This window comes from Equus przewalskii, chromosome 26, assembly GCF_037783145.1.
Source record: "Equus przewalskii isolate Varuska chromosome 26, EquPr2, whole genome shotgun sequence".
Lineage (NCBI taxonomy): Eukaryota > Metazoa > Chordata > Mammalia > Perissodactyla > Equidae > Equus > Equus przewalskii.
This window is the reverse complement of record NC_091856.1, coordinates 15,761,524-15,784,172: the sequence shown is the minus strand read 5'-3', so window position 1 is coordinate 15,784,172 and position 22,649 is coordinate 15,761,524. Positions and strand designations below refer to the sequence as shown.

The following is a 22,649-nucleotide window of genomic DNA, read 5'->3' as shown; positions in this document are numbered from 1 at the left end:
ACACAAACAAAGAGGTTAGATGTGATATCAAAAACATAAAATATGGAGGAGGGGAGTAAAAGAGTAGAGCTTTTAGCAAGAGGTCAAACTAAAGAGACCATCAACTTAATATAGATTGCTATATAAGTAGGTTATTATATATGAATCTCATGATAATCACAAACCAGAAAGCTATAATAAATACACAAAAAATTAAGGGAAAGGAGCCCAAACACAATACTAAAGAAAGCCGTAAAACCACAGGGGAAGAGAGCAAGAGAAGAATAAAGAAACAGAGAAGAACTACTAAAACACCCATAAAAAAGTAACAAAATGGCAATAAGTACATACTTATCAATAGCTACTTTAAATGTCAATGGACTAAATGCTCTAATCAAAAGGCATAAGGTGGCTGATTGGATAAAAAAATAAGACCTATGTATATGCTGCATACAAGAGACATACTTCAGACCTAAAGACACTCACAAACTGAAAGTGAAGGGATGGAAAAAGACACTTCATGAAAATGGCAAAGAAAAGAAAGCTGGGGTAGCAATATTTATATCAGACAAAATAGACTTTAACAAAAACTATAATAAGAGACAAAGACACTACATAATGATAAAGGGAACAATCCAACAAGAGCATATAACTCTTGTAAATATCTATGCATGCAACATAGGAGCACCTAAATATATAAAGCAATTATTAACAGACATAAAAGGAGAAATAGACAGCAACACAATAATAGTAGGGGACTTTAACACTCCACTTACACCAATGGATAGATCATCCAAACAGGAGATCAATAAGGAAAGCTTGGCCTTAAATGACACATTAGACTAGGTGGGCACAGTAGATATATACAGAGCACTCCATCCAAAAACTGCAGAATACATATTCTTTTCAAATGCACATGGAACATTCTCCAGGATTGATCACATATTAGGCCACAAATCAATTCTCAATAAATTTAAGATTGAAATAATACCAATCATCTTTTCTGACCACAACAGTATGAAACTAGAAATCAACTAAAGGAAGAAAATCAGACAAGCCACAAATATGTGGGGATTAAACAAAATGCTCTGAACAATGACTGGGTCAATGAAGAAGTCAAAGGAAAAATAAAAAATACCTGGAGACAAATGAAAATGAAAATACGACATGCCAAAATTTATGGGATACAGCAAAAGCAGTTCTAAGAGGGAAGTTTATAGCAACACAGCCTACCTCAACAAACAAGAAAAATGTGAAATAAACAATCTCACAATGCATCTAAAGGAACTGGAAAATGAAGAACAAATAAAGCCCTAAATCAGTAGAAGGAAGGAAATAATAAAAATCAGAGCAGAAATAAATGAAATAGAGACTGAAAAAGCAATAGAAGAAATCAACGCAAACAAGAGCTGGTTCTTTGAAAAGATAAACAAAATTGACAAACCTCTAGCTAGACTCACTAAGAAAAATAGAAAGAAGGCTCAAATAAATACAATCAGAAATGAAAGAGGAGAAATTACAACAGACACCTTAGAAGTACAAAAGATTATAAGAGAACTACAAAAAGCAATATGCCAACAAATTCGATAATCTAGAAGAAATGGATATATTCTTAGAATCATACAACCTTCCAAAACTGAATCAAGAAGAAATAGGGAATTTGAATAGACCAATCACCAGTAAGGATATCAAAACAGTAATGAAAAACTTCCCCCAAAATAAAAGTCCAGGACCAGATGGCTTCCCTGGAGAATTCTACCAAACATTCAAAGAAGACTTAATACCTATCCTTCTCAAACTCTTCCAAAAAATTGAAGAGGAGGGGAGGCTTCCTAACTCCTTCTACGAAGCCAACATTATCCTGATACCAAAACCAGACAAGGACAACACAAAAAAAGAAAATTAGAGGCCAATATCACTGATGAACATCCATGCAAAAATCCTCAACAGAATACTAGCAAGTCGAATACAACAATACATTAAAAAGATCATACACCATTATCAAGCGGGATTTATTCCAGGGATGCAGGGATGGCTCAACATCTGCAAATCAGCCAACATGATTTACCACATTAACAAAATGAAGAATAAAAATCACATGATCATCTCAATGGATGCCAAGAAAGCATTTGACAAGATACAGCATCCATTTATGATAAAAACTCTGAATAAAATGGGTATAGAAGGAAATTACCTCAACATAATAGAGGCCTTATATGACAAACCCACAGCTAATATCATTCTCAATGGAGAAAAACTGAAAGTTATCCCTCTAAGAACAGGAACCAGACAAGGATGCACATTTTCACCACCCTTATTTAACATAGTATTGGAAGTCTTAGCCAGAACAATCAGGCAAGAAAAAGAAATAAAAGGGATCCAAATTGGAAAGGAAGAAGTGAAACTGTCACTATTTGCAGATGACATGATTCGTATATAGAAAACCATGAAGAATCTACCAAAAAATGTTTAGAAATAATAAATGAATATGGTTGAAGTGCAGGATACAAAATCAACATACAAAAATCAGTTGCATTTCTATACGCTAACAAGAAGTAGCAGAAAGAGAAATTAAGAATACAGTCACATTTACAATTGCAACAAAAAGAATAAAATACCTAGGAGTAAACTTAACCAAAGAGGTGAAATATCTGTACATGAAAACTATAAAACATTGCTGAGAGAGATAGAAGAAGACACAAAGAAATGGAAAGATATTCTGTGCTCTTGGATTGGAAGAATTAACACACTTAAAATGTTCATAATTCCTAAAGCAATCTACCGATTCAATGCAATCCCTATCAAAGTTCCAACAACATTTTCGACAGAAATAGAACAAAGAATCCTAAAATTTATGTGGAACAACAAAAGACCCAAAATAGCCAAAGAAATCCTGTGAAAAAAGAACAAAGCTAGAGGCATCACACTCCCTGATTTCAAAATATACTACAAAGCTTTAGTAGCCAAAATAGCATGGTACTGGCACAAAAACAAACACACAGATCAATGGAACAGAATCGGGAGCCCAGAAATATACCCACACATCTATGGACAACTAATTTTTGACAAGGGAGCCAAGAACATACAATGGAGAAAGGAAATTCTCTTCAATAGATGGTGTTGGGAAGACTGGACAGCCACACGCAAAAGAATGAAAGTAGACCATTATCTTACACCACACTCAAAATGGATTAAAGACTTGAATGTAAGACCTGAAACCAAGAAACTTCTAGAAGAAAACATAGGCAGTTTGCTCTTCGACATGTCTTAGCAGCATATTTTCAAGTACAATGTCTGACCAGGCAAGGGAAACAACAGAAAAAATTTAAAAATGGGACTACATCAAACTAAAAAGCTTCTGCCCAGCAAAGGAATCCATCAACAAAACAAAAAGACAACCTAACAACTGGGAGAAGATATTTGCAAACTATATATCTGATAATGAGTTAATATCCAAAATACATAAAGAACTCATACATCTCAACAATAAAAAAACTAACAACCCAATTAAAAAATGGGCAAAAGATCTGAACAGACATTTCTCCAAAGAAGATATACAGATGGCCAACAGGCACAAGAAAAGATGTTCAACATCATTAACTATCATGGAAAGGATATCAAAACTACAATAAGATATCTCCTCACCCTGTCAGAATGGCTATGATTAACAAGACAGGAAACAAGTGTTGGAGAGGATGTGGAGAAAAGGGATGTTTCAGACACTGCTGGTGGGAGTGCAAACTAGTGCAGCCACTATGGAAAATAGTGTGGAGATTCCTCAAAAAATTACGAATAGAACTACCACATGACCCAGCTATTCCACTGCTGGGTATTTATCCAAAGAACATGAAAACATGAATGCATAAAGGTACATGCACCCCTATGTTCATTGAAGCATTATTCACAATAGCCAAGACTTGGAAGCAACCTAGGTGCCCATCAAGGGATGAATGGATAAAGATGTGGTATATATACACAATGGAATACTACTCAGCCATAAAAAATGATGAAATCTGGCCATTTGTGACAACATGGATGAACCTTGAGGGTATTATGCTACACGAAATAAGTCAGAGGGAGAAAGTCAAATACCATATGATCTCACTCATAAGTAGAAGATAAAAACAACAACAAACAATCAAATAGAGACAGAGATGGGATTGATGGTTACCAGAGCGGGAGGGAGGAGGGCGAAAGAGGTGATTAGGTACATGTGTGTAGTGATAGGTTATAATTAGTCTTTGGGTGGTTAACATGATGTAGTCTACACAGAAATCGAAATATAATGATGTACACCTGAAATTTATATAATGTTATAAAACAATGTTACCACAATAAAAAAATTAATTAAATAATTACAAAGGTACAGAAACAAGGTACACAGAGTTTTAGAAGCAAATATACTAAAAGTCATGGATCACTGTCGATTATTTTCCAGCCTGTGAGATTTTCTTACAAACTCAGGTCTAAAGGGCAGGACCTGAGGAACACAGTCAGCGCCTCTGCCTGCTTTGTTCTCTGAAACAGAACAGTACCACCTTCCTGGCAGGTTATAGGAGGGTATATGGGTCCTTATCCGGCTCTAGTCTTGAGAACGCCGAGTCCTGTCCCATTGCTAAGTGTGTGCACATCTGAGAAAGCCAGAGTAATATCTGCTTGAATGTGAAGCTGTTACATTCATCCATGTGCTGTATGATGAGTGAAGATGCTGAATAAAGACTAGTTGGATTAATTAGAATTTTGTAGATTAATATTTGTTCCAGCTTATCCTATAGAAAATAGGATAGACTATATTGGAGAAACCTGATTAATTCCAAATTAAGATATTTGTGATTAATAAAAAGATGAAATTAAAGATAAAGAAATGAAAGATTATCAAAGAAATTGAAGATAATAGCAATGTCAATCATTCAATATCTGAAGGATTCAGAGAGGAGGAAAGTGTGTGTGTGTATACCTACATACGTGTGTGTGTATATATATGTATACATATATATGCCACAATGGTGTCTTTTTTCAATACTCATGCCTACACTCCTGCTTTCCTAGGCAACCACTTGCCAATATGGGCCAAATAGGCATGGGTAGAAGAAAGAGCTGTGCATACGAATGTGATGGGATACAATGGGAGTCAGGGGTACAATAACAGGATTTAGAATTCTTGATATGTCTGCAAGGGAAAGGGGAGCAACGGGGCTTTCAAGGCTTCTGAGAAGCTGAAGAATTAGTGGAGCATACCTTAATTTGTTTTTTTCATGCCTGGGTCCCACCTTTGAGTTGCACAGGCACATCTTTCTGCACTCAGCACAAAAAGCAATGTGGGACATATGAAAAAACTCTGTAGCCCACGTTATGTGGAGGAAGCAAATACCTGGGAGGATTTCTTGTTCTAAATGGAAGAACACATTAGAGAATGTGTTTTTGTTTTGCTTTGTTTTCATTGACGTGCTTTAAAGCATGCCCTGTATGGAAGAGTTTTTCACAAGGGAAAAAATCAGGATAAAATGGAAAATAGACTGAAAACTAGGTTAACCTGAACAAGGTAGTCATTGAAGAAAATAAAGACTGTAAAGAAGTGAAATGAATACCAAGAGATTTAAAATCTTCATGGAAAACAGTCAAGAAATGGCACCTCAGGAAATTGAACAAATAATAGAGGAAAACTTTGGAAGTCTTAATTGAATGCAGAAAGAAAGAACCAAAAGATGAAAATGATGTGTGAGCAGACAGCAAAGAGGCAGAAACAAGTGAGAAATCCTAAGTGTAAATAATAATGTTTCCCAACAAGAAAACCAGAGCACATAAAAAATGGAAAATAGTCAATGATGTACTATATGAAAACATTCTTTAGATAAAATGGACATAAAACTGATAATCAAAGCATATTATCTGTTATTTTTTATATTACTTATAGGAAAGAACATAATGAAAAGAGATCTACACCCAGATGAATTTTACAAATATTTTGCATCTCAAGGGTTAAAGAAATAATCTTTTTACTCTCTGGCAAGAGAAAATTATTCCCTACAAAGGAATAAAATTCAGGATGGCCTTATATGTTCTTCATTACAACACCCAAAAAACAATAGGTCAGAGTGCACAGAACTTTGAGGAAAATTAAAGGTAACACAAGACTTAAATATCCAGTGAAAAACACGTATTTATAAGATTACAGAAAAAAAATTTTTTCTACATGTAATCTTCTAAAAAACACCTACTCTAGCTGAATGAGAGATAAGTCAAAATTGAGAATTTAAGAGAAGGGAAGATTTTCTATGAAGTGAATCACTGTGAGCATCAGGGATAAGGGACGTGAAGAGCTCCTTCAGGCACCTGTGTATGTGATTATGCAATCAAATGGAGAAGCTGAAAATAATGGTCCAAAAATTAAGCGTATGCAAATAAAACATAATTGAATAATACTAACCTGCTTATAATTCCAGATAACGTTTCAGAGAGCAAGTGTGGAGGACCCAGTAAAATTATGCTAAGTTAATTAGGCCGACCCTCAAGACTCTATTTTTAAATTACAATTTTCTCCCCTACCCTTGGCACTCCTCATCTCCCCTAGATTGGTGCTCATTTTTTCTCCTTCTATGACACTTAACACCTTCTTGGGTAGTATAGAAGTTATTTATTTCTCTTGCTCATTGACTTCTCCTGCTGGAATGTAAACCCCATGGACAAATGACCTAGAACAGTGCTTGGAGCCCAGTAAGAGCTCAATAAATATTTGTGGAATAAATGGAATTCCTTGTTATTCATGGAAAGAGGCATGAATTATTGAATGGCTGTTTATGGTTAGAAAATGATGAGCAAGAGTATGCATTTAAAAATCTTATGAATAACTGGAAGTAGAATACAAAATGGTGGAATGAAATGGTTTGAACCACTTCGAAAGCTAAAGGCAAACAAAAACCATTATGAAAGACATGATAAGAAAGCAAGGAAGCATTAAGTAAGAACATCTGAAGAGCAAACTTAGTAGTTATTAACTTTTATTTCAAATGTTATTGGTGCAAAAAGCAGAAGTTGCCAGAATTGCAAGGAAACATTCTTAGAAAAAACAATCATGAAAAGATTTACTGCATCACTATTGAACTATTGAATCAAATAGACAAAACTCACTTAAGAGCAGAAAGGACTGGACAATTTAATTACCAATTATACTAATATATACATAATACATGAATTTTGTAACTTAAAAGCAGAAATATCTTTTCTTAAATGTCTAATTCTTTTAATAATTATTAATTATATATGAGAGAAAAGATCTCAATAAAACGCAAAAATGTGAAAACTTCTAGACTATATTTTCTGACCCCAAAGTGAATAAAATGTTTAACTATAAGAATTTAAGGGGCCGGCCCGGTGGTGCAGCGGTTAAGTTTGCATGTCCCACTTCTCAGCGGCCCGGGGTTCGCCGGTTCAGATCCTGGGTGCGGACATGGCACCGCTTGGCAAAAGCCATGCTGTGGTAGGCATCCCAGGTATGGAGTAGAGGAAGATGGGCATGGGTGTTAGCTCAGGGCCAGTCTTCCTCAGCAAAAAGAGGAGGATTGGCAGTAGTTAGCTCAGGGCTGATCTTCCTCAGAAAAAAAAAAGAATTTAAAAAAAGGGGCTGGTCATGTGGCCAAGTGGTTATGTTCACGTCTTCTGCTTTGGCAGCCTGGGGTTCACCCGTTTGGATCCTGGGCACAGACCTGTGCACTGCTCATCAAGCCATGCTGTGGAGGCATCCCACATAGAAGAACTAAAGTCATCTACAACTAGGATATACAACGATGTACTGGGGCTTTGGGGAGAAAAAAATAAAAAGAGGAGGATTGGCAACAGATGTTAGCTCAGGGCCAATCTTTAAAAAAAAAAAAAGAAACGGGACCAGCCTGGTGGCATAGTGGTTAAGTTGGCATGTTCCACTTCAGCAGCACACAGTTCACGGGTTTGGATCCCGGGTGTGGACCTACACACTGCTTGTCAAGCCATGCTGTTGTGGTGTCCCACATACAAAATAGAGGAAGATGGGCACAGACATTAGCTCAGGGTCAATCTTCCTCAAGCAAAAAGAGGAAGACTGGCAACAGACGTTAGCTCAGGGCCAATCTTCCTCACACACATACACACACACACACACACGCACACACACAAAATAGAAACAATTTTCAAATAAAAAATGCTTATCTAAATAACAATTGAAATTAAGAAAAAAAATTTAAAGTACACTACAAACGACTTACAGATTTAGGAGATAATTAACTATGCTATTCTAATAAATTTGAAATCTCAATGAAAGGGTTTTTTCCTAAAGAAACAAAAAAGCTAAATTATTTTCAATCTTAAAAAGATCATTTAAGGCCCATTCAGGTAAACTTAAGACATAAATGTTGGCAAGTTACTCCATAAATTTATTTGTACTAGCATACAAGATACAATTTGATTTTCATTCTGGCTTTTCCTTGAGAGATACTTAGTTGTCATGTCTGATGAAAATATAATCTTCTTAGGGGAAGCAACAACAAATTATATTACTCTTAGAATGTCTCCAAACCCTCAGAATCTGCAGTAAGTTGAGGAATAGAGCATTCTATTTTAATGCTCTCACCGTAGTCCTTTTATGCTAAATAGAATGCCCTACAGTTATTTCAATATTTAAATAGTTCCTGGTTTTATCAAAACAGAGGTGGAAATGTGCTGTGTTGGTAGTTTTCATGTGTTTTCTTCAAAAGAAAACAATGTCTATCTAGTTTCTAATATATGCCATGGGAGCAATTTATCCTTTAATCCTCTCAACTCTTATTTTACTGATGAGAAAACTGAAGTTTAGCCAAGAACACAAACAGGATTGGAACTTTGTCTTTTCTACATAAGAAGTAAATAAAGGCAAAGATAATTCTATTGAACACGGATTTATGAATTTCAGTATTTAAAGAGTATGGGGTTTTTAAAGAAATATCAGTTTATAACCTACCCCCCCAACCCCCCCCCAAAAAGTGAGACAAGAGCATCAGGACTTAAATTAGATTATTAGGTAGAATGTATTTTAAAATAATATTCTGAAATACTCACCAAGATCTCATTTATTGGCAAATAATGCTGAAACACTTGAAATGTAGTCTTTATCTTCTTTATTTTGGCTCGCTAATGAGGTCTATGTTAGTTTAGGATTTCATCTTTTATTTCATAGAAAGCAGGGATATTTATGAATATGATTATGTGAACATAACAAGGGTAATAAATATTATACCTTTTATGACATTTTCTAGAAGCTCAGGGCCCTTATTTTATAACGTATCATCAGTGATTTATATGGTAGGAATTTTGTCCAATTAATGACTTTCTATTTTGGACAAAAGCCAGCTTTGCCTTTACTATTGCACATGACAACTTCCTCTTTTGAAAATGCTTCCTGTTTGCAGACAGACAAATGGAATTTTCCCATCTAGTTACTTTTTTAAATTTTACCTGCAAATGGGTATAGGAGTAGGTACTACTCCAGGGTTGCATTCTTGGAAGATGTGGTTACACAGCAAAGCCTCAGCAGCTGGCCGGCAGAACGGGCTCACTGTGTTCAGTTCATTCCAGGCGCTGTGGACCAGTAGTTCTTGAGCCTCCTCAGGGTCTGCGTAGGAGTTGTTGAAGAAAACAAGAGCATCTTTTGCCAGGACAGCATTACACACCTCCCCTCTGTACTGGGCGCAGTAGCCTTTGTTATCTTTCTGTGGTTTACTGAAAGAGGCAGTGAACAAGTTCCCATCACACGCTATTTCTTAGCATTCAGTCCGCTATTTTTTTTGTTGTTGTTGGTTTCCACATCTGCATCACAGAAATAGGAGAAGATTGTATTAGCAAATTGGTGGAAATGTTCATCTGAATATTGTCTTCATTTCCAGCTATAATCATATCACCTCCAGTTACTCCAGAGGGCTCTTAGGAAAACCAAATGTGATAATGGATGTGGAAAGCTTTGGGAACTATCAAGGATTGAATAGATTTAAGTATTTTTATTATTTACATTAAAAATAGAATTTGACTACTCTTAGTTAAGCTGCCTCATACGCTTCTTACAAATAAGCTGATTTAAGCAAATAAATACATCTAAAAAACGTATTCATCATGATGATTAACAAATGATTAAGCATAATAATTGCTCTGATCCAAGAAGCTTGCAGCTTATGATAGTTAAATATCTGAATTTTGTGGAACATATCCATCTTTGCAACACCTTCCACACTCAGATCTCTCACTCACGCATCTTCCCAGCATTCCATTAAAGAATAAAAAGAAAGCCACGTATCGGGGAGAAAGCACAGGATATGGATCTCAGAGGAGCTAAGCAACATCTTTAGCTTTTCTGTTTTCTTATCACATCTTGGGGAAAGTCGTCTGGTCCCTCAGAGCCCCAGTGTCCTAATCTGTAGAGTGATGTAAGTAATTATTCTGGACTCAGATTATTGTGTGTTAATGGGTAATATTATTGGGTAATAATATTAATGGGCATGTTAATACATGCAAAAAACTAAATCCTATAGTGCTAGCACAAAAATAAGATTAAAAGCTTATCTGCTATAACAGCTGAAGAGGACAATAAGGAGAATGGAAAATGCTGCTAGTACTCTCTTCACATATCCACTGCCCCCTTTATGGAATGCCGGGAATTATAATAATAACTCCTATACTCACCTGACAAATAGTTATTGAACACTTATCATGTGTAGGCACTGTAATGGTCTCAACGTACTCTTATGCCTTCCGTCACATTTATATTGTAACAATGACACAAACCTCTTAACTTATATTCTCATTTAGATTTGTACAACCGTTGGAATTTAGCATTTATTGTCTTCATATAAAGGATCTTAAGGTAAGAAAACTAAACCAATTGGAATTTGTGGGAAATTTTTAAATTAAGGGACCCCATTTGAATTTGAAAAATTGATTCTTTAAGTAGAAACCATCATTGACTAGTCTTTAAAGCAAATCTATTAAATGTGATACAACTCATTCAGGTAAAACAATGAACTTTCGAGAAATACTATATTTTAAAATAATGTTCTGTAATATAGAATCCTCCTGTAATTCATACTAGCCTTTTACTAATTAGCCAACGTGAGTTTTATTGCATTACTTGTAGTTTGTTGAGGATTTTTAAAATGAAGGCCTTGAATAAGAAAACACACACACACAAAAACCTCCATGAAAACTTGGGCCAGGTAAGGTTGAGAAAATACCCAGAGAAATATCACATGACCCCAGCTCTTAGGGAACCTGGTCGATGATAGCACTAAGAAATTTCAAGAAAAGAAAGGATTCTGGGCTTTAAGAAACAATAATAATACCTAATAGCTAGAAATAGCTCAAACTGGTTTACAAAATGGTCTCACATATTAATATCTTGGTAAAAAGGGAAGATGAGTAAGAGCAAGTATAATTCCGTTCACTTAATACAAAAAACTGTATCATGTCAGAGTTAAATACTTCCCCCACCGTCTCTGAGCTGAGAATCGCTCATCCAGGTTCTGCTGTCATGTGTTAACTACTGAATGACTCTGTTCTTTATTTTCCTGTGAGTATTTTTTAATTACACAGGCTAAAAACAGTTTTTGAGAAAACATTATAAACTAAGAAATAGTACACAAAAGAAAAATTAATGCAAGCTTCAGAGATAAGGATTATTAACAATTAGTTAATAATCTCTCTCTCTGGATTTATGCTGATTCTCTTAATAAAAGCCCTAGAAAAATCTCTGGGACAACCTCTTGGGACAACCTCAGCTGACTTAACAGTATTGAGTCCTCATTTATTTTTGAGTGTTAGGGACATGATGCAAAAGAAAAAAATAAAAAACAAAAGTATAAAAGCAGAATAGATTTTGAATTGAAATTAGAGTTTAGTTGTAATTTTGGTTTTTCTTTCTACCAGCTTAAAGATAACTAGCCTATGAAAACCCTTTGCATGTTGAGCAAAACCATACAAATACGAAGTATAGGGTTCTTGTTAATTTTCTACATCTCTGATGTGTTCCTGGGAGAATTAAAAACTTAGTTTGGGTAGTATATCTATGCTAGGATGGCTCCACAAAGTAAGGGATATATGGGACCAAATATATACATATATTATTTATATATACATAGAGAGAGAGAGGGACTGCCTAGTCACAGTTTCAGAGTTTAAACAACTTCCTTTTCCTTTTTCTCTCCTCTTTTGTAGACCTAATAAACCTCAAATTTTAGGCAGTTAATCAAATTTTAGAGGCAAGATGTGGAGGCAAATTGGGCCATTTTGTCCCTCACTTGAAAAAATTTTTAAAGGAGTTTACAACAAAAACAGGCAAACAAGATGAAGGCAAAGAATTTCTATTGGTGTCTTCTGCTGTCTTCTGCAAGTAATGAGACCCCTCTCTATCCAAGAGGAGCTGTGTTTCTCTGCATGCAGTTCTTGGGGCTGCCGGTGGAGCAACACCAGAAGCAGCTGGTCCTGTTGCTCATGGGAACAGTGGGGAAGAGGTCACGAGGATCCGTTCACAGAATGCTGGTTATTTTGGAACGATCCGCCGGACTATCTCCAAAAATGCTAGTTAATATTGCACATGGAGCCAGGCCCTCTCTCGCCTCCTGACAAGCTAAAACTGACTGACCTCCCTTTTTGCAGTTTCTCTTTTTAGAAGCAACAATGGCTATTTGATCTGAAATCCTCTTTTGAACTTCTTTTCTAACAGACACCTCTCCTTGGTCAAATGGAATATTTAAAGGATTCTCAGTACAGCTTTTACTCTTAGTTCTCTCTGCTTTCACATGTATGAATCACATTCAATAGAACATTTTAAAATGTGTTCTTGCAGTTTCTATGAGAGAGACCTCTACTCCCTTTGGACACATACTACTTTGTCCAAGGACACGTGCAGATGACCAGCTGTGGCTTGCTCGGGTTAACACAACCCTACTACTCCAGTGGAAACTCCACACCTTATTTTCCTGCTCTCCCCAGGAGGGGCCCATCTCATAGCTCTACCTCTCCTCTGGTGTAGGAAAATCTTTCCTTATTTAGCAACAGCCTGGTCTCCAGTCCTACTTTCCCAGCAAACGTGATGACGAGGGTTCTACGCCACTTCCGGTCTCCAAAGTAAGCTGGAATTATCTGTATTCTTTCACGCCTATGTCTGTATATGATTCATTTTCTAAGGTGGGGTCCACAAATACAACCTTGCCTGTTGTCAAATTTCGGCAGCTCAAATTTGGCCTGCTGCCTGTTTTTATAGAGCCTGTGAGCTGAGAATGGTGTTTACAGTTTTAAATGGTTGAAAAAAATCAAAAGAAGTGAAAAAATATGAAATTTAAATTTTAGTGGCCATAAGTAAAGTTTTATTGGAACAGAGCCATGTTCATCCATTTCCGAATTGTCTGTGATTGCTTTCACGCTGCAACAGCAGACGTGAGCAGTTGCAACCGAGACCGTGTGGCCCACAAAGCGAAATATATTTAATATCTGACCCTTTAAAGAAAAAGTGTGGCAACCCTTGCTCTAAAACACAGGTCAAATGTCATTTTTCTGAAATGCCATACCCAATGTGCTCAAGAAGAAGGACACAGCCTCCTCTGAAAAATATCTCTTCTGTTTCTCTGGCTAAAATTAATATCTATTTATTATGTAAAATAAAGAGTGGTATAAAGAAAAAAATTTTTAAATTAAAAAAGCTTGAAAATTAATTATAGTAGCCAAATAAACACTTTATGTACTTGCACATATATCAGTTATAATCAGTATGTACCTAATTATAATATATACAGTATACTATGTAATATGTACATAGTATATATACCATATAAGTATAATTAGAATTATCCTGTACATACATTTTTGCATCCGGTATTTTTACTTAGTGTGATATTATAAACATTTGCCAATGCCATTAATTACTTTTCAAAAACATGGTTTTTAATCACATCAGTTTCCCTTATTGGTAGATATTGACATTGCTCATATGTTTCACTGATAAACATAAAGTTGTTTTTAATTCTCTTATTATCTCATTAGAATAGTTCATTAAAAGTAGATTTATTCAACCAATAGATACAAACATTTTAAGGTTCTTAACAAAAATTGCCAAATGCTGTCTAGAAAGGTTATAAGAGTTTTCTCTCTACCAGTAGAGTTTAGAGAGTGCTTGTGTTATCACAGCTGAAAAATGGTATATAATTTGTCTTCATAATTCTTCTTCAGTTAATATTTATTTGACTACTAATGAGTTTTAAAATTTTCATTTGCATTACTTGCATGTGAATGATCTATTTCTGTCCTTGAGCACTTGAGATTTGTACATGCGTCCATTATTATATTGCCTTGTAATTAATCTTTATGGGCATGTGTGTATCCCCTAGTAAGATGTAAATTCCTTGAGGACAAGGCATATGTACGATTTGTGTTGTTGCTATGCTTTCTAATATATGCCAGGAACAGACTGAGTGGCTTAAAAATGCATGGGGAGGACAGGTGTGCTGACCGGTGTGAATGAAGATGACATCTCTTCTGTTGGTGGCCTGCATGGGATTTTCCTTTGACCACGTTATGTTGTATAACCCTTCAGTAGACGTTTGGTTTTACCCTGAAGTCCTTACGAGTCAGGTCTCTGTCTTTAGAACTGTGATAGTCTCAACACCTATTTATCAGGTGAATGAATGTATCAAAGCTATATGAATTGGGACAAAATTGAGAACAAACCAGATATTTTTATGCAATGAATTACTTCATTCCACGGAATTAGAATCGATGGCTGGGGTTCCAGGTCCTGCTGAGTTACTGTGCTACCTGGGTTAGTGGGGTACTTATGAATCTGTGTTCTTAAGTCTGTCTGCCTGAGCTGAGATTGAGGCTTCACAGTTTGCTAGCTATGTGGTCTGGGCAAATCTTGGTGCATCAGACTCCTTAGATAAAGAAACAGGGATGATAATAGTTCTTGCCCCATAAAGTTGCTGAAATGTTAATGTGAGAAAAGTGGTAATCATAAATGTACCACCAAATTTAGCTGCTATTATCATTATTATTATTATTTATTAATCATTCTGAATCTCAGTTTCATCATTTGTAAAATTAGATAAAAATAGTGATTGTACTTCACAGGGATTTTATGAAAGTCGACATTATGCAAATAGAACACTGTAAGTTGCAGAATGTTGTATTACAAGGTGACACTTCCTTATCTACAGGATAAAGTTATGATGGAGAATTTGGGAGTCAGTACTTGCTTCATTTTCCATGCCTATCATTTACTAGCTTGTGTAATTTACTAGCTAGTATAAGTAACTTGAACTCTCCAGTTCAAAGAAACTCTCTTAGTTTCTTTTCTGTACAATAAGGATAATAACAGTACCTATTTCATAGGGTTGTCCTGAGGTTAATTTAAATAATGCAAGTAAAGCAGTGCCTGATACATAGTAAGTATTCAAAGATGTTACCTATCTTCATCTTCATCATCATTGCGTAAGAGTATTAAAAGGATTAGAAATGAAAGAGTTTCTGGAATATTATAGTGCTCAGTAAATAGTAGACATTCAATAAATGGCATGTTAAACAGAACAAAACATTGGTATAGTAACAATATCTTACCTCCATTCTATTAACAGGAAAGGAAGTTCCCACAGGAAATCAAATTAAAGGGGAAAAGAAAGAAATGTTAGTCTATTTTTATCTCATGATTTGCAAGAGATAGTTTTGATACCTCTAATCTCTAAGTTTCTGGAAAGTTCTCTGCTTCTGCTAGGAGGCCAGGTACTGCATTAACAGGCAGATTTGGAGAAAGAGATTAAGATAATACTGAGTATCCCCAGCAACTGAATTCTTCTTTTCAAGTTGAGGCAACCGTGACATCATCATCAGCCCAAACTGTGTCAAAGCTCCGAATTTCCCTCTGTAAGCCACCCAGGGACTTTGCATCAAGAAAGCAAGGTGTGGAGGTTAAACTGGAAAAGGTGGGAGAGGAGGGGTGGAGGAGAGGTTAGAGGGCTGTTATTCCCACCGATCCACTGGCTTCATGGATGTGTGACCTGTGTAGCCACACAGGGAACTGTGCTCAGAAGAGCCCTGTGCCTGGTTTAATGCTCTTCTGTCACCATCTTGAAACAAGGACCCTGCATTTTCATTTTGCACTAGGTACCATAAATTATACCAATAGAGGTGAAAGCTCAGGGCACTGAGGGGACTGCCCCTCTCCTCAGGTGAGTTATGGGGCTCCTGGCCTGAATAGCTCCAACTCACACTCTGCCTAGGCATGAGGGCTCTTAGGAGCATGTAATGGGACCAGCGTTTCTGAATGATTCCATCTCTTTTTGTATAGGAAGTCTAAAACTTCACACTCTTTACCAAGCACTTTGTGGTTTACTTCCTCCTGTCCTCCCCAACCCCATTATAAAAGTAAGAAGTAGAACATATGCTTTGTCTAAAACGAATTTCCTTATTAGAATTTCTGCTAGTATCAAGGTCTAACTCCTTTTGAAGGTTTTATGTCCATCTGGGTGTTATTCTTTTGGTATTTTTAAGAGTTCTAAAATAAATTCCTCAGAGAAGTCAGTCTTCTTGAAAAACATCATAAACTCAGAGTTTTATTTCTAATCATTCCCTTTTACATTTGGGGGGTTGGTGAGTATGAGGTCTTGGTAACCTTGAGTGTGTGACTTTTTTGTCTTTATGGACTTTTTATTCAATGAGCCTGAAGATGAGGCACAGAAACCAATCTACACGAGGCACCTACAGGACCCAAACCTCATGACAATTCTGCCACTGTGCAGATAGAACAGATGGAAGGAGACGTCAGGAAATTCTTCCAGAGAAAATGGTATATAATTTGGAGGGGTGAAGGCAGATTCTAATTGAAGCTGAGCAGGGAATCCTGTTGAAACATGAGGAGGCCAAAGTCATGTATATGAAAAAACCCTCAATTTAAGATGTAAAAGGAGGATTCAATAGCGTGGAGATGAGCCAATGTCTAAAAGAATCCAGCCATAGTACTTGGGAGGAGATAATAAGCTTAGACAGGCTTCTATTTCAAAGACAAGTAAGCAAAGAAAAATGAAGCTAATTGAAGGGTGCTTGGTTGTCTCAAGAATATTAAGAGAATCAAAGGATGCCCTCATTACCAGATTTCTACTAGTCATATTTTCTTTTTGGGGGAAAGTGGGGAGCAGGGAAGGGGTCCAAAACCCTTGCAATTATAAACAAGTGCTTTTATCTCAAAACTAGATTTTTAAAAATTCCAGAAATTTCCAACAGTCATCAATATTTGTAGTATCTTTAAAACTATCTGGAAAAGTGAGTAAAGCTTTGGCTCTCTTCTAAAACATACAGCTACTCTATTATAAGAAAGCTGCCTGTGCCACAACTAGAAGGACCCACAACTAAGATATACAACTATGTACGGAGGGATTTGGGGAGATAAAGCAGGAAAAAAAAAAAGATTGGCAACAGTTGTTAGCTCAGGTGCCAATCTTTAAAAAAAAAAAAAGAAAAGAAAGAAAAAAAGAAAGCTGCCTGATTGTAAAAAGAAGGCTTACCTCTTAGGTCTAACTGCAGAACAGCTGGTAGCAATTTAGTGTGGCTACTGGCTGTTACTCATTTATTCTGTTCCCTTTTATTAAAAGCAAAAACAAACACCTTTAATCAATTTAAAACCAGATAAAGCCGCCATGAAACACCAGGGATGGTTTCTATTTTGTTGATAAGATTGTGGCTGAAGCACTGAGTGGTAAAGGGGGTATGTGCTCCTGCTGTGTCACATGTCTCCTAATTAGGGAGGACATTGGGGGGACAGAGAGTGTGGCTGACACGAGGGAGAGAGTGTGAAACATGGTAGTACATTCAATCAGCTATATGGATTTAAAAATATAATTCAAGGTTCTATGTACTTTCTGTAACAGCGTGAAATATCAACTCCTTTAAAATATAGAAAGTAAAACTATGTGCTACATTTGGGGGTGGGGGACTTCAATACCACCACATCAGATTTCTCCCTACTGCTCATTTTTGGTTAGGCTACACATATTCATTTGAATTTTAAATTTAGTGACCAGAAGCCCCAGACCCTGAGGTCAGTTCAAAGAAGGGACATTGCAGATGGCATGAATCTTGGTAGAATGGGGAGTGACTTATGTTAGAGGAGGGATGTGGCCACAGGCTCATTTGTCTTGAGACTGAATAAGCATAGACAGAACTTTGGACCTCACACTCTCATGAAGGACCTATTAATACCATGGGAAATGGGAAATGCAAACACTTATTTTCCTCTACTGAATCCCTGTGTCTATTTTTTTCTTAGCTTTATTGAGGTATAATTGGCGTATAACATGGTGTAAATTTAAGGTATACAATGTGTCCATTTATACACTTATATATTGCAAAATGATTCCCACCATAGCGTTAGCTAACACCTCCGTCACATCACATAATTACTTTTTTTAGTGAGAACATTTAAGATCTACTGTCTTAGTAACTTTCAAATATATAATACAGTATTATTAACTATATCACCATACTGTACATTAGATTCCCAGAACTAATTCATTTTATAACTGTAAGTTTGTAGCCTTTGATCAACATCTTCCCATTTCCCCCACTCTCAGACCCTGTTAACCATCACTGCACTCTGTTTCTATGAGTTAGACTGTTTTAGATTCCACGTATAAGTGATATGATATGGTATTCGTCTTTGCTGTTGGAAATGTCAAGATTTCCTTCTTTTTTATGGCTGAATAATATTCCCTTGCATATATATACACCACATCTTCTTTCTCCATTTGTCCACTGACAGACACTTAGGTTGTTTCCATATCTTGGCTATTGTGAATAATGATGCAATGGACATGAGAGCGCAGATATCTCTTTGATATCCTGTTTTCATTTTCTTAGCTATAAACCCAGAAGTGAGATGGTTGGCTCATATGGTAGTTCTATTTTTAATTTCTTGAGGAATCTCTATACTGTTTTCCATAGTGGTTGAACCGATTTACATTCCCGTCAATAGTGGTCAAGGGATCCCTTTTCTCCACATCCTTGCCAACACCTGTTAGCTCTTGTCTTTTTGATGATAGTCATTCTAACAGGTGGAGGTGAGAGCTCATTGTGGTGTTTACTTGTATTTCCCTGATGATTAGTGATGTAGAGCACCTTTTTCATGTACGTGTTGGCCATCTGTAGACATTGGAAAAATGTCTATTCAGATCCTCTGTCCATTTTTAAATCAGATTATTTGTTTTTTGCTATTGAGTTGTATGAGTTCTTTATATATTTTGGATGTTAACCCTAAATCAGATATACGATTTGAAAATATTTTCTCCCATTCCATAGGTTGCATTTTCATTTTGTTGATGGTTTCCTTTGTGAGGCAGAAGCTTTTTAGTTTGATGTAGTTCCACTTGTTTAGTTTGCTTTTGTTGCTTGTGCTTTTGGCGTCATATCCAAAAAGTCATCGCCGAGACTGATGTCATAAGCTTGCTACCTACATTTTCTTCTGGGAGTTTTATTGTTTCAGGTCTTATGTTGAAGTCTTTAATCCATTTCAAGTTAATTTTTGTGAGTGGTGTAAAATAGGGGTCCAATTTCATTCTTCTGCATGTAGTTATCCAGTTTTCCCAACACCATTTGTTAAAGAGACTGTCCTTTTGCTATTGTATATTCTTGCCTCCTTTGTCATAAATTGACCATATATGCATGGGTTTATTCCTGGGTTCTCTGTTCTGTTCTCTTGATCTATGTGTTTGTTTTTATGCCACTTCCATACCGGTTTAACCATTATAGCTTTGTAATATAGTTCAAAATCAGGAAGTATGATGCCTCCAGCTTTGTTCTTCTTTCTCAGGATTACTTTGGCTACTTGGGGTCCTTTGTGGTTCCATATAATTTTACAATTGTGTGCTATATTTCTGTGAAAAGTGCCATTGGAATTTTGATAGAGATTGCATTGAATCTGTAGATTGCTTTGGGTAGTATGGACATTTTAAGAATGTTAATTCTTCTGATCTATGAACATGGGATGTCTTTCCATTTCTTTGTTTCTACTTAAACATCTTTCATCAAAGTCTTGGAGTTTTCAGTATATAGCTCTTTCACCTCCTTGGTTAAATTTACTCCTAAGTATTTTGTTTTTGATGCTATTGTGAATGGAATGGTTTTCTTTATTTCATTTTCAGATGTTTTGTTGTTAGTGAATGGAAACACAACTGTTTTCTGTATGTTGATTTTGTATGCTGCAACTTTATTGAATTTGTTGATTAGTTCTAATAGTTTTTTGTTGGAGTCTTTAGGATTTTCTATATATAAGTTCATATCATCTGCAAACAAAGACAATTTTACTTCATCCTTTCTGATTTAGCTGCCTTCTATTTCTTTTTATTGCCTGATTGGTCTGGTTGGGACTTCTAGTACTATGTTGAATAGAAGTGGTGAGAGCAGGTACCCTTGTCTTGTTCCTGATCTTAGAGGAAAAGCTTCCAACCTTTCATTATTGAGTATGATGTTGGTTGTGGGTTTGTCATATATGGCCCATATTGTGTTGAGGTATGTTCCTTCTATAGCCAATTTGTTGAGTGTTTTTTATCATGAAAAGATATTGTATTTTGTCAAATGCTTTTTCCACATCTATTGAGAGGATCATAAGATTTTTATCTTTCATTCTATTAATGTGGTATTTCACATTTATTGATTTGTGTATGTTGAACCATCCTTGCATCCAAGCGATAAATCCCACTTAATCATGGTGTATGCTTCTTTTAATGTACTGCTGAATTCAGATTTGTATTATTTTGTTGAGAAATTTTGCAACTACATTCATCAGGCATAGTGGTCTGTAGTTTTCTTTTCTTACAGTGTCCTTATCTGGCTTTGGTATCAGGGTAATCCTGGCCTAGTAAATTTGTCTTGGAGTTTTCCTTCTTGTTCAATGTTTTGGAAGGGTTTGAGAAGGATTGGTGTTAATTCTTCTTTAAATGTTTGGTAGAATTAATACCTGTCTATTTTGATGGCCTCTGGCTCTTCCAGGACTATGCTCATTACAGGGATCATGGGCAGGTCTCTGGTGTCTTACTGGTCTCTGCCACACGGCTGAGGATTCTGAAGACAAAAAGAAGGCATCTTGCCAACTATCTGGCATCCTGGCGAGTTTAAATTGCAACTTGAGCCTTTCAAGTTTGTGACTGGAGGGGAAATGCAACTTCCTGGTTCATAGGGAGAGGTTCCAAAAGTTTTTCTGACTCCTTTTGATGACTAACAGCAAATGTAAATGAGTCCGATAGAAGTATATCACATTTCTCAAACAATGCATAACGATCTGGGCATACACATGGAAGAGTTTTAGGAAAATGAAGGCTGGTCTTTATTTTTTGTTGTCCCTCAAACACTAAAATATCATTAGCCATAATACTAAGCACTAGATTAGATTTTTCTATTTCCAGTTTTCCTGCTGGGATGAGTAAATAAACAGATGGAATAAAAGCTTCAAAGCAAAACACGGAGAAATTGACAAAGGGAGCTGTTGACTACAGAACAGTACGGGAGGATAGGGATGGCTGAAATGAGAGAAAGGAGAGTCTGGGGTAAGGAAGCATTGACAGAATGTCAAGGGAAGGCACCATGTCTGACTGGAAGCTCTGGACCTCTGGTCAGCCCCATTAGAGGCCAAAGGAGACAGGCGCTGAAAGCATAAGTGGAGAAAGTAGATGCTACACCCAAACTCTGGGAGATCTGGGGAGCATAAGACCATGCTTCTTTGAAACAATTCTGAATTAAAATGGCTCTACAGATCTGATTTTCACCAGAGTGGCCTTATTTCCCTGAAATATTGGTTCAGGGAGCACCCCAGACTTGGGAGGTAGTTTCCTCAGCGATGACAGAGGGACCCTCATAAGGCATCTAGCAGGTTTAACTGAAAAAATAAAGACAGGAAGAGAAAATGGCAGATGTCTCATGGGGTTTGAGGTCTTATTCCATGGCACTCATGAGACACCCTCATTAGATCTGCTTGGGGAAATTTTAGGAAAAGTAGGGGAGCTTCAAGTCTCATAGTCAGCAAGACGCAACAGGGAAGACAGATTAGGAGAGGAACAAAAGAGTCTTCTAGCTTTTTATAAATTAGCTCCTTGAGGTCGTCCCTCTTTATTCATCTTAGTAACTTTTTTTTCCCATGTGCAGAAAGATTCACATTTATTAGTTCAAATAAATACCTAACACTCTCTAAACACACATCACCAGGCCCATTGGCTGAAGTCAAGACATTACTGGTTCTAGTCTACATGACTGTTGCCCCTCCTGAGGTCACTGCTCCTCATCTGCATTCAACTCTGCTGCTGCAGCAGATTTCAAGCCCTCTCTGCTGCTACACGCCAATCCATGCATTGCTCCCACATCAGTTTCCCCATGCACATTCTACTGTTATGTCCCTCATGTTACTGTTGCTGATTGCCCCCATTCTCACCCTGGTCTATTATCCACGTTGATGTCTAAGACCACTTCTCCCTGCATCCTGGGACATGCCTTTCTATGTTGCCTGTCCACACCTAAAGTTTCTTTCTACTACCAGAGGATACCATTATTTTTTAGGATTAGAGCTTCCTCTATTTGTATATTCCATTTATTAATGGAGTTGGATCAGGTTCTCATTTGGGCTAGGACAGGGATGAAGGGGTGATGCTGCC

The 22,649-nt window shown here is 36.6% G+C and overlaps 1 protein-coding gene across 3 annotated transcripts in view; it reads right to left on the bottom strand.

The window, feature by feature from the left end:
- MUSK (muscle associated receptor tyrosine kinase) overlaps nt 1-22,649 on the bottom strand; it is a 97,632-nt gene that overhangs the window by 18,758 nt on the left and 56,225 nt on the right. For 2 of the 3 annotated variants that reach the window (XM_008513555.2, XM_008513559.2), the window contains exons 8-9: nt 15,580-15,586; nt 9,442-9,705 (exon numbers count right to left, since the gene is read on the bottom strand). In XM_008513555.2, coding sequence (XP_008511777.1) covers nt 9,442-9,705; nt 15,580-15,586 — 271 coding nt within the window. The remainder of the gene's footprint in view (nt 1-9,441; nt 9,706-15,579; nt 15,587-22,649) is intronic. The other variant, XM_070594993.1, reaches the window with a different exon arrangement.